The sequence below is a fragment of the Gossypium raimondii genome, chromosome 9 (assembly GCF_025698545.1).
Source record: "Gossypium raimondii isolate GPD5lz chromosome 9, ASM2569854v1, whole genome shotgun sequence".
Lineage (NCBI taxonomy): Eukaryota > Viridiplantae > Streptophyta > Magnoliopsida > Malvales > Malvaceae > Gossypium > Gossypium raimondii.
Genome location: NC_068573.1, coordinates 47,481,531 through 47,496,677, shown reverse-complemented (window position 1 = coordinate 47,496,677; position 15,147 = coordinate 47,481,531). Strand labels below are relative to the sequence as shown.

At 33.6% G+C, this 15,147-nt stretch overlaps 3 protein-coding genes across 3 annotated transcripts; 1 reads left to right on the top strand and 2 right to left on the bottom strand.

Annotated features, from left to right (window-relative positions):
• Positions 1-215: 215 nt before the first annotated feature.
• On the bottom strand, positions 216-7,791 carry LOC105800518 (uncharacterized). The gene is made up of 9 exons (XM_052620490.1): positions 7,626-7,791; positions 5,176-7,517; positions 4,031-4,160; positions 3,836-3,924; positions 2,726-2,964; positions 2,146-2,232; positions 1,813-1,912; positions 1,497-1,710; positions 216-1,416 (listed from the first exon to the last, which is right to left on the bottom strand). The coding sequence occupies exons 2-9, from the start codon at positions 7,402-7,404 to the stop codon at positions 797-799; spliced, it is 3,708 nt and encodes a 1,235-aa protein (XP_052476450.1). The 5' UTR covers positions 7,405-7,517; positions 7,626-7,791; the 3' UTR covers positions 216-796.
• Positions 7,792-9,067: 1,276 nt separating this feature from the next.
• Positions 9,068-10,307, top strand: LOC105797758 (putative F-box protein At5g60060). The gene is made up of 3 exons (XM_052621304.1): positions 9,068-9,077; positions 9,162-9,207; positions 9,356-10,307. Exons 1-3 carry the CDS (start codon positions 9,068-9,070, stop codon positions 10,305-10,307), a joined length of 1,008 nt encoding a protein of 335 aa, XP_052477264.1.
• An 896-nt stretch (positions 10,308-11,203) lies between these two features.
• Positions 11,204-13,197, bottom strand: LOC105800517 (40S ribosomal protein S24-1). Its single transcript, XM_012631707.2, has 6 exons — positions 13,036-13,197; positions 12,862-12,937; positions 12,637-12,678; positions 12,386-12,556; positions 11,558-11,644; positions 11,204-11,477 (listed from the first exon to the last, which is right to left on the bottom strand). Exons 2-6 carry the CDS (start codon positions 12,931-12,933, stop codon positions 11,445-11,447), a joined length of 405 nt encoding a protein of 134 aa, XP_012487161.1. The 5' UTR covers positions 12,934-12,937; positions 13,036-13,197; the 3' UTR covers positions 11,204-11,444.
• Positions 13,198-15,147: the final 1,950 nt, after the last annotated feature.

The window sequence follows — 15,147 nt, the reverse complement described above, 5'->3', positions numbered from 1 at the left end:
ATAAAAGATACACATTTTAATATTAATATAATTTATCAAACATAGATGGAAGGATTATTTGATTTTATATTGAATCAAATTGAAGATAAATGATTGTAATAGTTAAATGGAGTAATAAATAAAATAACCTAAATCAAACAATTCAGATAAAGTTGGTTAAGTAGTTATCGAGCTATTAAGAGAGTGAATTAATATTGGACTTAATTGGAACTTAATTAATGAAATTACTGAATTAATTTATAAAGAAGACATTCCAACAAATCAAAGTCTTGGCACCTCCTCCCGTGACAGAATTTTCCAAAAGTCTTATGGAATTTAAAATTTGTGGGAGAAAAAAAAGTTAAAATTATTTTCTAAAACTTGTGGAAATTACATTTTAGACCCCAAAAGTTAAAAATGATTTTCAGTGGGGGGCTGAGCTGCCCCCATTATAAAAAAAAATTACACACATCACGCTCCTCAGAAAGTAGAATCTTGATTGCCAGAGACCCAATGCTGATTTATTTGCCATACCTGATGGATCAGAACTTGGGGTGTACTTGCTCCAGAGATTAATGATTTTCTCAGGGGAAGCAGACTCTGCTCGGTATCATCAGCAAGCGTGGTGGTTTTCTCAACTCAAACTCGGACTTCGAGTTCATCAGAAACAGCTACGTTATCGACCGGATGAACATTACTGTTCTCACTTCATTTTGAAGATTGAATGTCATCTTCATCAGGAAAAGGATCTAATTCTATCTTCTTTTCCGTCTCTCTATTGAGCGTCACGACTTTCATCATAAAACAAGAAGACAGATTATTCCCCTGATTCAGAATTGGTACAAATAGTCTCATCAACCATGAGCTCAGTTTTGACATCAGAAGTAGAAGCTAGGGCAGCTGCATCCGTATCCACCTCTTCACAGGATGGAGTAATTTTTGGGATTGGAGAGTCTAATACTGCTTGATTTCCCATGTCTACTGCACTATCGTCTGTAGAGGAGGTCGCATGGTTTTTGTTCTCCGAAGCAGACTCAGTTGCCTTGTCCCCTGACAGTGAATCAGTTCCGTTATCAGAGGTTGTGACTTGAGTTTCAATAACACGTACGCTTGTATCATCCATACCCTCCATACAAGACTGAGTATTATTTTCTGCTGGAGAATCCAATCCTGCCTTAATTTCTGTCTCGTTGGCATCGTGGATTGAGCTAGGGTTAACATCAGGTATACTGTTCATCGCAGATTCATTAGGTTCGACTGATGCGTCCAAGGAACCACTAGTCCCACAAGTATCATTGATAGAAACATTCGGACACTGGGAATCTGAATCTGCAGCTGCAGATTCAGTATCATGCCCAAACAAGGAACCGGGTTTAAATTTGTTAGCCACCTCAGGTGTGATACATTCCGTAGATCCTGATTCAGTTTGCTTCTTAACTACATGAAAATTTGACAAGTTAAAGAGCAATGAATAAACATAACTTAAAACAATGGCAACGGTTGCATTAACTAAAAACCTGTAGCAGCAGTCAAGCTTGTTTTCGTGTTTCCTTGCTCCAGAAGTAGCTTCTGCAGCATATCTATACCAGGGAAAACCAGCATATTCATGGATCTCATATCTTGCTTGAGTGATTCCTCTATAGGACTGAAACCAAAAACTGAAGTCCATGTATGTGTAAGTTCAGCAATTGCAGGAATGACTAGTTTCTCAACCCTGAGAGAGCAGAGAGCCTTCAAACACGAAAAGATGACGACAAATTTAAGCTAAAGGATAATAAGAAATAAATAATACAGAAATATAATACGTTATATAAAGTACTCCTCACAGCTTACCATCTCAATAGCTGAGAAAAGACGACGACACATTCCCTGGCGCCTATATATATGGCGAGTGCCAATGAATGGCATCTCTGCTAGCTTAGTTCCATGGAACCTAAATAGGCCAATAAGACATCAAATTGGTAAGCATTTATATGAAGGATATAACCAAGATGTTTGCATCAAAACCCACTGAACCGGATATATCCAAGGATATATCTACTCCAGGAGTCAGGGTCTTATGTCATGTTAGGCGGTTCTGGTCCTCACCATGTTTATCCACCCAACCAAAGATAAATAGCTGCAAGGAGAGAAAAGAGTAGCATAGTATGCCAAAAAATCGTGTACCTGATTGATGCTGCAGAAATTATTTCATCACCTCTCTCCAGAATAGCAGTGTAGAAGCCGCTATAGTTCAGTCGGTTGAAGTTGGACCTTTAAAGATAAAAAGTAGCATTTGCAAATGGTTAGAAAATTGATGTGCAAGACAAAAAATACAAACAGAGTACAGAAGAATACTCGATATGTGATCCAAGCAGAAAGTGATACTGGATAGAAATATTAACTGAAATCATAACAGAAACAAGAACTCGATGTAATTTTAAACTGTAAACTACAGTTCAAAAACCAGTTAAGTATGAGATTTATCCCTAGGATCCTAAATTGTTATAATACAGAAAAACACGGGATACCGTCAAAGTATAACCATCAGACAGTTTGCTGGAAGTACATCCATAATCTGACGAGAAATGCAATAAATGGATCATAAATTTGCATGCAAACACATAATACAATGTTCATACTTATGAATAAAAATTAATCTAAAAGACAAAATAATTCAAGTGCAATCAGCTACTAGAAATATGCCAATATTAAGGAAAAAACTAATGAAACAAATACCACTTTAAAATCAGTATCAAATGCTTACCCACAGTTATAAACAACATTATTGATTAAGTTGATCCCACTCCTCCTGTCAACAATGGGCAAAAAGCATTCATCCATCACATTCAGTGCAACAGCTAGTTTAGAATTGCATTCCACCCTCTGTGGAAGTCCCCTGGCAATTGTATCAGAATCTGCATTTGTTCTTTGAAGAAGAGACCATGAAAATCCTGCTTCTAGCTCATGTTTGACCCCTAGATACTTCTGTAAATGCTCAAACAGCTGTAGGAACAACAAACACATTTCTGAACATTTGCCTTCACATATCTGACATCCCTTCATAATATAATAGAAAAAAAAAATAGACAACACAAACTAGAACAAACCCTATAGAAGAAGAGGAGATAGAAACTAGGCCTTCAGAATGCATCAAATCAGTCAGGGAAAAAACCTAGAAAACAAATTCCTAATCAAATGATATAACATAAGATAAATCTACCAGATTAACATATATTACACACCTGAAACACAACCTTTCTGTTTTAATAATACTATAACAAAAACGAAGCACCACATACAAAATATAGAAAATTTATTGCTACACTTCATGACAACAACTCTACAGTTACCTACAGTGACACAGGAATATCGTTGTCTTACCAACATTGTACATTTGTAAGAACAACTAATGATACCCAAATACAGAGGAGGGATTCAGAGACATAAAAAGATTAAGGGGCAAAATAGAAAAACAAAATCCAACGTCAAATGTCAAATGCCATAATATACAATACCAGAAAACACATTACAACCCTAGACGAACCGTTTCTGTTAAAAAATATTACCGAAAAAGTGAACATAACATGCAAAGAACATTTGATCCTCAATAGAGTTCATAATAAAATTTTTGGTTAGCCACAAGCATATCAACAATGTGTCAATATCATCATGTCATGAATAAAACCAAAATACTTTCTGACGAACATTCTGCCTTCTCTACAATATAATGCAAGATATAAAACAGGTTTAACATCTTTTAAAGATGGTTTCTAAAGGGCATGTTCACTTCTCTGATAGATTTCCCCTAATTTTTGGTTTAACTTGTAAACAAAATATTCAGCATCACAATGCCAACAGAAGAAAAGCATATTACCTCTCTGCATGTCTGCCCACAAAAAGGAAGAACTAAACTGTTGGAATCAATATGATGCTCCTCTGTCAATTCCATGCATGATTCGTGGTCTGCAATAGTGCAAATGATCAAAACATTACTGAAAAGAAATTGAGTAAACCATGCAGAAACTTGAAACTTCAAGAGTTGAGAAAAACAAAAACAAGAAAACAGTACATTTTTTCTCGCACAGGCTGCAAGAGAGAATTGCATAATCAATTAAATTATCCTCTTGAGCAATGTCACTGCCATTACCACAAAATTTGCATGTGCAATTTGGACAGTGCCAATCACCCGCTGGTAAAAACTGCACAAGTGTATGTGTATAAAAAGCAAGTTAAGCTAAGTTTGTATTCAATTGCTAAGCAGTATAAGTTAACATGAAGAAGCTAAGTTTGTGACAACTACTAAACAGTATCAGTCAACAAGCACAAAAGGTCCAAAAGAGCAAGCTTTCTACTAGGAGAACTGATTCAAAAAAAAAAGAAAAAAGAAGCAAATAATATGAGCAGGAGAAGTCATTTTTCACTTCATTTTTTGGAAAACAACTAAAAGCCAACGCTTTTTAAATAATAGGATAAAAACAAGTTATGTATACAACATTACAACTATGTTTTAACAGCACAATCATTTCTGGGAACAGCATTAAGCCACTGACAAGCATTTCTAGCATAAGAACCAAAACATTGCTGATATCAACTCAGGAACGTCTTAATAACAGTCAGCCAGAAAAAAATTCAAGAAAAGGTGCGCTTCTAAAGTTAAAAAAAAAAAAGAAAAGGAAAAAAGACAAGCCTTCATGTGTCTGCCTAAAATTACATGTCCAATGTCAATCAAAGGAAGTTTAAGAATATCCTTAAATTTTGTTTGACACTAAAAATATTTAGGACCCTAACCATAAGCTCAGTAACTAAAACCTTAAAAATGAATGTAACAATTATATTTAAAGAAAGAAATTGTATTAACACCAGGATACTAGATCTAACTTGAGTAATTGACTCTATTCAAGTAACACAGCCGCTGTTTCTCAAGAGGGAGCAAGAAGAGGGTTGGACATGGGCCAGGGAGGGGGGAGGGAAGGAGAAAATGAATAATTTGTCTACTTAAACTTGAGTGCCCAAGATCCTTGAACTGGAGTTCTGTTGACCCTGGCCTCATGTATCCCCTATATTCAACACTCACAAAAATCTCTTCAACTCCAAGGCACGCATTGACCCAGAAGCTTACAAGTAAAACTTCTAGGAAAAAATAAAAACAAAGGAACAACCGCCATTTGTAAATTAAAACACTGTATAGCAGATGCACAAACAATGCAGAAATACCTCTATATTTAAGCAGCTCTGATGAAATGTTGAGGGGCAACTGTCGCAACAGATTAGATCCCCACCATCTCCACAAATGCCACAAGTATCATCATTGGGGTCATCACCATCAACGTCAACAGAATGGAAACCAATCTGCTCAGACTCCTCTTGTCTGTTCCAGGCATCTACTTGGCACTGAAGTAGAGAAACACCAGAGCCCAAGTATATATTCTGAAATGGCTGGCGCAATTTGCTTCCAGCATGAATCTCAAATTTTGAAACTGAGAGGATTTTACTACAACAACCACAATGGATACCATCCCTAGCGATCCATCCCTCTAGCAAAACTTTTGTTCTCCTACGGTTCATATACTGCACCTTTTGGCTCAACTCCACTTCTCCAGAATCAATTAGTGAGGAAAGCAGTGTTCTTTTCCCAGAATATGGAACAAAGTCATCCCCCTCTGAACTCAGAGCTGCATTGGAACCACGTACCAACAATGTGCATCTGCCAAGTTTTCTACTTTTTCTTCCACGAATAAGATGAGAATTGGATGTAGAGGATGGGTTTTCATAACTATCAGGCACATGAAGAGAACTTTGACCTTTTGTGGTTGCACTTAAGGCACCATTTTTGGATGACTTACCAGGTTTAAAGAAGGAACTTAGTTTCTCTTCATGAATTGCACTATCCATACTCTCATCTTCATGCCTGGTACTTGAAGATTTTCGAGCAACAGCTTCTTGTGCATTCTCACTCTCACTGTCATATCTTTGCTTCTTTTTCATTTCCCTTTCCATCTTCTTTCGTGTTTTCCTGGTTAATTGGTTGAGTACTTCATCTGATAATGGGGTAAATGCAGAACTATCTCCACCAGGTTTGCCCTCGTCTTCCTCATCTAGCTGCTTTAGAAGTGCATCATATGCCTTGATGATGGACCAGTAGGCAGTTCCAGCAGGATTGATGTACACCGCATCCAAGTAGTCCCTGTTTCTCCTTGGTCTATAATCTATTGTCCAGCCTGCTTCCTGGAGCATCCCCCTTATTCGTTCACGTAATTTCTGTTTCTCTGTGCCACATCCTCGCCTAATTTTTCCTTCTTTGTTTCTGGTAGGCAGAAGCGACTCTATTTGTGTTTTTTCCTCTTTTCTACTTACCCTCTTTTTTGAGTTAGAAGCTTCCATATTCTTTGATCCTAGCTGCAGAGATGTATTGTTATCATCTGAATCCCATTCAGAAACCTTATTCTTCCCAGTTGCCGGTGTCTTTAGTAAATTCATTTTCTTTTTCTCTTTCCTAGCAAGTGAAACAGGTTCCTCAAGAACTTTCAACTCAGAGTACAAGGACGGATGAACATGCAAGTTCATCCTAACTGTATCACCAATCCTTGAACCACTGCGGGCTTCCTCAGCTTCCAAGCGATCAAAATTCTTCAGAGGTTCACCCACCTTCTTTTTCTTGTTCACAATTACCTTCAAAACACCATTTTTTCCTTGAACCCTGATAGCTTCATCTGAATCAGCCATATACCTCTCCCTCAACAAGGGGTAATGCAGCCGACCACCATCCCTATCCTTCCTAAACTTGTTCCTAATATCATCATGATCACCCCAGCTCATCCCATCACTCTTATCAAAGTACAAATCATTTTTTTTCTTCTTCTTCTTCTTCTTCTTCTCAAGAAAGGCATTATTGCTCGGACCACTCTCACATTCTCTCTCAATACTCCTCCGAGCAACTGCAGGCATTGAACCAAACAATCTCCTATCTCCAATCTCTTCTGCACCATAATTAAATCGGTTCCTCCTCATAATCATCTCCTCTTCAAGTCTGTCATACTCATCAAAGTCAAACACATCTAATCTATTCCTCTTACTCTCACTCTCACTCAAATCCTCCCCATTCCTCCCAATAAAACCATCCTCACTAAGCCTTATTTTCTCCTCTCTATTCCTCTTCCTACCAATTTCACTTTCTTCATAAACAGCTAAACCATTACAAAATTGAGGAGATTTCGGCCCAGCCCTCCTTCGAGGTGGCATCACTAGTTCATCACTAGAACCCGAATCACTCATAATCATCCTAGGCCTCTTCTTCTCCTTTTTAGATTTATAAACCTTTCGGGTCCCCACAGAACCGCCCCCACCCAAACCATCACCTTTCTTCCTTACAATCAAACATCCTGATTGGCTCCTATTCTTTACCATAATCCCAGAATGCTCACCAGATCTCATCCGCTCTTCCATCAAAATAAAAACAGAACCCTAAATTCCTCTCCTTTCCCACAAATTCATCACAAATTCAAAACAATATCCGTAAAATCAACATAACAAAACTAAATCCCTCCCATCCGCCAGATCTATAAAGAATTCCCAGGACAAAGAAACAGAAAACCAAAATGAATTTTAAAAAAGAAACAAATTTCAGATTTTTTAAACGAGATAATAGCTTGGAACAAAAATGATACCTTGCTGTAGATAAAAACGTTTTCTTTAAGGACGGCGATTCACCGGCGATCGCTGACGCAATTTTCCGGCGAAAAAGCGACAGGAGAAAAAGAGAGAGAAACGAAGAGGAAGAGAGAGAACGAGAGATAGAAATTTCGGCGTTGTATATATAAAATTGAAAAAAAAAACAAAAACAAAGCAAAGCAATTTTTATTTGTGAAATTAATTAATTAATTAATATTAGTTTTTATTTATTTATTTCTTATGCATTTCCTTTTGGTTGATTGATTAATTAATCTGTCGTTATCGTTTTTCCCTCCAAATCTTGCTGTTACAAAGCCGGGAGCAGGACGAAACGACGCCGTTTGGATCTTGCACGTCAGGCCTGGCCCACGATTTTCATTGTCGCTTGTTTACGTGGCAATCTCTCATTAGCCCTGGTTCCTTAGTGGTTGTTTTTACCGTTTGACTCGCTTTTTTTTCTAATCGGCTTTTTTACTTTTTTAATTCTTCAAAATTAAATAGAATGATTAGCGAGGGGAGTGACTTCCGAACGTGAGGATAAGCGCGTGGAAATAGCGGGTGGGAGATCTTGCTGTGGATTTAAGTTAAACAAGAAATGATTACTGCACTTTCTCTATGTTTAGAACTTTAATTTTTTCGAGTTTTATTATAAATATTATATTTAAATTTTCAATAATTTATATATATTATAATTACCATTGAGATTGTAACTCAAAATATTAAATTAATTGTTAATTTTATTATTATCGACACTTGATTTCTGAGGTTGATTTTCCTTTTCAAGATTACATTATAGTTTAGGATAATATCAGCCCTTATTAAAATAAATAATTATAATCATTTAACTAAATATTACACAAATTCTTTTATATTTATAAATGACTAATTCAAACATGTTTTAAACTTGTCTATAATATTTTTAAAATATATATTACTTTTAGTTTAATATTTTAGACTTTTATTAAAAATTAAATTTAAACAATTATATTATATTATTATATTTAATTTTATTATATATGTAATATTAGTCTAGTCAATTTTGTTCTAATGAAATCAGATTTGTGTAAGGATTTTCGTTGGATTTCATATAATATTTTATAAATTCAAATTAGGTTTCAAAAATCCTAATTCAATAACGTAATGGAGTTTGGGTCTAATTACTCTTGTTTATAAATTCGAATTGGGTTTCAGTGAATCCTAATTCAATAAGTAATGGAGTTTGGGTCTAATTACTCTTGTTTATAAATTCGAATTGGGTTTCAATGAATCCTAATTGAACACAGATTTGAAGTTTGGATCTAATTACGCTTCTTTCCAACTTATATATATGCATATGTATTAACACATAATTAAGAACTTGAGCTGCTATCTCACGAAACTAAATTCTCTCTACGGCGGAAAGCATATATTATCGTAGTTTTCATTAAAGTAGATAAGCATGAATTCAGGTGAGTTATTGTATTCTTAAACTATTAATTATTTTAAAGAAGCAACTTTGTAACTTGAATAATGTTTGGTTTTGTTACTTACAGATTGGGCAGGACTACCTAATGAGCTTGTTGATTTGATATTACAAAGGTTGGCTTCGGTGTCGGACTATTTCCGATTCGGTGCAACATGCACGGCGTGGCACGATGTTGCGACGGAGAACATCAACTACTTGTTGTCCCTAAAGCATCCCATGCTCATTGTCCCTCAATGCCCAAGATGTTTGGAACCTATATAGCATCAAAGACAACAAGCTTCTTCCCTTGCCATTTCAAGTACCATCTGTTGACCGATTTGTCGGCTCTTCCAACGGATGGTTAGTCACCGTGGACGACGATTTAGTTGTTCGTTTACTCAACCCACTGTGTTTGGTCCCCGGGAAACAAATTGGTTGTGATCCAAATACTTACATTACTCTTCCACCGTTGGATCCACCATGTAGTAATTTTGATTACATTCGCAAGGTTGTACTTTCTGCTAATCCAACATCAAGCCCCGACGATTACATGGTCATGGCCATATTTCGTGCCGATCATCACGTAGCATATATTAAACCAAGCAAAGAAAAAAAATGGACTTACGTTAACCATAATTGGGGCGTACTTCATGATCTTATATACTACCGGGATAACTTTTGTGCAGTTGATTATAAGGGTGAAGTTATTTATTTTAACGAGGTTGATGGATCGTTTTCCAAATATTTGCCTATAAATCACACGGTAGAACTAGAAAATTTCGAAACAAAATATATTGTGGAGTCACCTACAGGGGAACTATTGCTGGTTGAAGTAATAAAGAGGTGGGATTGGCATGGGGGATATAATTACACAAGAGGAGTCGGAGTTTGCAATCTGAAGTTAGATTCAGAAGAATGGGAATGGAGGGAGATGAAAAGCATAGAAGACTGTGCTTTGTTTGTGGGTGACAGCAGCTCATTATCTGTGGTGGCATCCGATTTTTGTGGATGTCAACCAAATTGCATATACTTAATAGATGACTACGAGGCCTTTTTATATGCATCAATGGCTCCAAATGGTTCGTATGCATTGAAGAGTACCAAAAATGTGGGTGTATATAATATGGAGACTAGAAGCTTTACTCCTTATGACACCGCCAAGGATGATGTGTGGTTGGCTGATACAGCAAAACTTGGGATTGTTCCCTCTTTCGTAGTTTATAAGCCTGCCTGATACACTATTAGAACATCTATTATTCTACATTCAAACTCACCAACTCTTTATTATTTTAGGTTTCAATATTTATATTTTTTATTAATTTGACAATTATTTTTTTTAAGCTAAATTTAGCTTTTAACCTTTCAAAAAATAGTTAAATCGCTTTTTCTAATAGAAATTACGACTAAAATATTAATTTTTAATGTTGTTGGCATGACAACGTGTATAACAGTTTATGTGCATATCATACTAACATAATATCAAAATTTATAAAAATCAAAAATAAAAATAAAAATTCATAAAAAGATTAGCATGGAGCACAAGTAAATTATCCTGTAAGTTGTTGTATTTAAAATTTGATGGTTAAATTTAATTTTTAAAAGTTGAATGTCAAATTTAACTCCAAAAATGGAATAAGAGTTAAATTAGCAAAATTATGCCTAAATTAATATTCCAAAATTATCTTCGGAGGATAAAACCAAATAGAAAGCCCCATTTGAAGGGATAAATTAATTTTGCTCTGTAATTTTAATCATATGATTTATTTTCATCCAAAGGAAAAACAATTTTACTTATTTTGAAAAAATATTTTTATTAATTTTATTAATTTCATATTTAAATTTATACTAAATCTTTATGTTAGAACAATTATTTATGTAAGAATTGAGATTGTGTTAATGCACTATAACACCAACATTAATGAAACATTTTCAAGAAGAAATATCTTTTATAAAGTGTCCAATACAATTTTTTAAAATTACTTAATTACATTTGGTTATCAATTAAAACAATTCTTTTACAAAAGATAAAAAACCATACACATAATTCTAACATCACCTTAATTTTTAATATTTCTTTCAAAGAAAAAGAAAGGACCAATAATTGGTAAAAGCAATTTCCAAAGCATTAGGTAACATAACATGGTACTGATTCAGATTTCAATTTCCAACCCCAAAAATTCATTTCAAGTTAAAATCTCCATAGGAACAGGTAAAGTAGGTCCATAATACAAAAATCCAAATGGATATTCAAAAGAAGAATGAACTCAGCATTACACGTTTGAAGTTCAATGGCAAACAATATAAATGGAGGTAAATAAGTAGGGGCTTGATTGTATTGCTGCATGAAACTTAGTTCATATCTATGGGGATCTCACTTCTTCTTGGCAGCCTCTCCAGCCTTGGTCTGCAATGTGGGAAAAGTCACAAATAATAGACAAAATAAATTCAAGAAAGAACAGTTGAAAAAACAAACACCCCAATTACCTTCTTAACACCTCTGACTTTTTTAGCCCTGTTTTTCCTTTCCTTCATCTGCTTTCTAGACTTTTCAACCTTGGTATCAAGTCCGTTCTATCATTGGAAGAAAAGAACTTCAGAATCAATGCACAAACTGTGTATGTGCATTAGCACATGCACTCAACTTGTGTAAGCAAGAAGGGAATGGAGGTAAAGAGAGAAAGGTTGCATGCATTGCATTCCCGTCTGAAACAAAGGAGCATTCTTCATACAAAAGTAAAGACCCCAATGATATAGGAAATTCAGCTTGTTTTAATGACTTCTCTTAACTTATTTCTACACTACGAACTTGACCGAAAGTATAACTATCAATCCATGAGATAACAACTAGACTCAAGCAATAAGCCAAAATAACCAAAATCCAATAGCATAGTGATGCCATGCCATCTATCATGAATTCTTGGCACCTTATCTCTAGCAAAGTTATTCATGATAAGCAAATTATTGCTTCCCAACATACATTACTCATATTCTAAGATGTATATGAAAGAATGAACCACACTTATGGAGTAAGTTCATGTCATCCATCAAACTACTAAGAATCTGAATATTTTGAATTGAAAAGAATAATCTAAAACTAAGGGTACCAAATCGTAGAAGTTCTAAAACAAATGCAATGTTTCCAATTAAATGAGATACATAAACTTGAACTTTTGAAGACCTAAATAATACCAAGTAATTGTTCAACTAGACAAATCAAATGCCACAGTAAGTATAAAGAACTTCAAATGAATAATAAATGGTCATTAATCTAACTGATAATGCTTAAACTTTGAAAAAAGGCAGTGATTTTACCCTGATCAAGCGGTACTTAGGCTCATACTTCTTTGCATTCTCAACTGAGTCATAAATAAGCCCAAAACCAGTTGACTTCCCTCCTCCAAAGTGAGTACGGAACTTGAATACAAAAATGGAATTTTGGTCTTTTACTTCATACATCCTAGCCAATTTCTCCTTCAACTCAGCCTACGTTCCAGTTCATACTTAAGCTAGTTAAACACAAATAACCTTCGAACCTTAAAAACAGAAATAACTTATTAAAATACCTTTGAAACATTTGGTCTTCCAGGATGAAGAACATCTATGATCTGTGGCAAAAAAAAAAAAAAAAAGATAGCTTTCAAGTTTTTACCGAAACCCCATTTAGTCAAATCTCTTCCTACATTTCTCAGTAAACAAACAATATAAAGCAATCTAAGAAAGAGAAAAAAAAACGAATGAAAGCTAGAACTTGTCATAATGAAATAAATAAAAAATAAAAAATAACCCACGAATTGTTTCCTTGAAAGGAGCCTGTTGGTCATGAACTTCCGAGTTCTTATGGTAACAGCCTTGTCCGCCATTGCTCTGCATGCACAAAAAAGTAAACAGAGCCAGACATTACTATACGTAGTTATATACGCATATAATAGTTTATTAAAAGGAGAAGAGCACTAAGGGCTTACTTGAGTTGTGGTTCTTTGAAGGTGCTGATACTCTTTGAGCGCCGCTCCGCTTGTGGGGGGGGATAGTGGAAGGCGCCGGCGCTGAAGCTGAAATGAAGAAGAATATTGACTAGGGTTTTGGGTAGATAAAGGGGATGTATTTTTTAGGTTGTGTTTGGTTGATAGGATAATTGTATCCTACAGTTTGGATTGTCCTTGTACGAGATTTTAGGTTAAATTCTGATATTAGTCCCTGTACTTTACAAAAGTTGTGGATTTAGCCGTTGCACTTTATTTTGGTGATTTTTAGTCTCTATACTTTTTAATTTTTAAAAATTTCAGTCCTCATTAAACAACAACCATTAAATTTGTTAAGTTGGGTTCTGCTATTTTCAAAATATGATTGGACAAATATATGATCATATGTAAAATGCATTTTAACTTGTTATTTTCATATATTACTCACTTAAATCCAGTTAATAAATTGACAACTATCATTTGCACCAAAATTGAAATTTCAAATATTGAAAAGTAGAAGGACTGAGAATGATCCAGTTGGAGAATATGGACTACGTCTACAATTGTACACATAGTATAAGACTAATCATTGAATTTAACTACTACTTGTTTGGGTTATGACTAAAATTTTAATTTTGAAAAGTATAAAGGTTAAAATTAACTAATTCAAAAATACAGAGACTAAATTTGATGAATGTCATGTTAATTAATTGTTTTATTTATTTAAATAAAATATTTTAATTGTTTTTGTTAAATTTAACTTCAAGTTAATTTGAATTTGAATTAAACAGTAAATTCTAATAATAATAAAAACCATCCTTTAGTTTTAAAATTCAAACAAAGAAAAGTGAGGTGGTGAATTTCAATATTGAGTTGAAGTTGAATGGTGAATTTACCTTTAGTTCAAAAAGTAGAATGGCAAGAATTAACAAAAGTAAAATATAGTGACAATTTTTAATTTTATCTAAAACATAGTGGTAAATTTGCATATTAACCCATTTTATTCTGGCTTAACAATAATATCAACTTTCAAACTATACTAACTTTTCTACTCAAAGACTTGGAGTTTTTCTTGTCAAAAGTTATATTTAAGTTATCGATTTTGTCTCATTTTACTTAAAATTGTATAAAAAGAAACGGAATTTATAATTAGATATTTCATTTGAAAAGAAAAACACACTTTGAGAATCTAAGCAATAAAAACGATATAATTTGATAGATCTAAATTCATTTTATTTATCAAATGGAATAAAGACATAAAATGAAAAGGCTAAATATTGCTATTAGTCCATCTATTTTGTGTAAGTTATGGATTTAGGGTTTGTACTTTAATTTGGTTAATTTTAGTCTTTATATTTTTAAAATTTAAATTTTCAATCTTGATTCAATCGTAGCGATTAAATATGTTTAGTTAAATTCATTAGTGGTCCTGTGGTACTATTTGTAAACTTGTAGATTTAGTCTATTTTCTCGATTTGATCATTTTAGTTTTTATACTTTTCGAAAGTCGAAATTTTATTATCATGGCAAATGATAGCCATTAAATCTATTAATCAGTCTTGTTTTAGAATAATATGTGAAAAATAATAAACCGACATAAAATTACATATATAATAATATATTTAAATTAAAATTTAAAAATAATAAAACTTAACGAATAGGTCAAAATTAAAATTTTTGAAAATATAAGACTAAAATTACCAAATTTAAATATAAACACCTCAGCCTCTTCTCGCTATCGTGTGGTTTATAATTTCACCCATCTATTGTACTTTTAAGAAAATGTAAAAGAACTAAATTAAGTTGTTATAATAAATTTGTACTCAAATTAAGCTTATGTTGTTAGTTAAAATAATCCTCTATTAACATTTTTGTCATTGACCATGTTAATTGTTAAAAAGAATTGATAACTTCTAGTTTAATATAATGTTTTTCCCATAAAAATTAAAAAATCGGAAGATTTATAAAATTTATTAAATATTAAAATAAAATTGATATAAACTTATAAAAGTTATAAAATATTATAAAATATAAAAATCTAATAGATTATAAAAAAGTTATAAAATTAGTAAAATATGTTTAAAATTTTATAAAACGTATTAAAATCCTATGAAA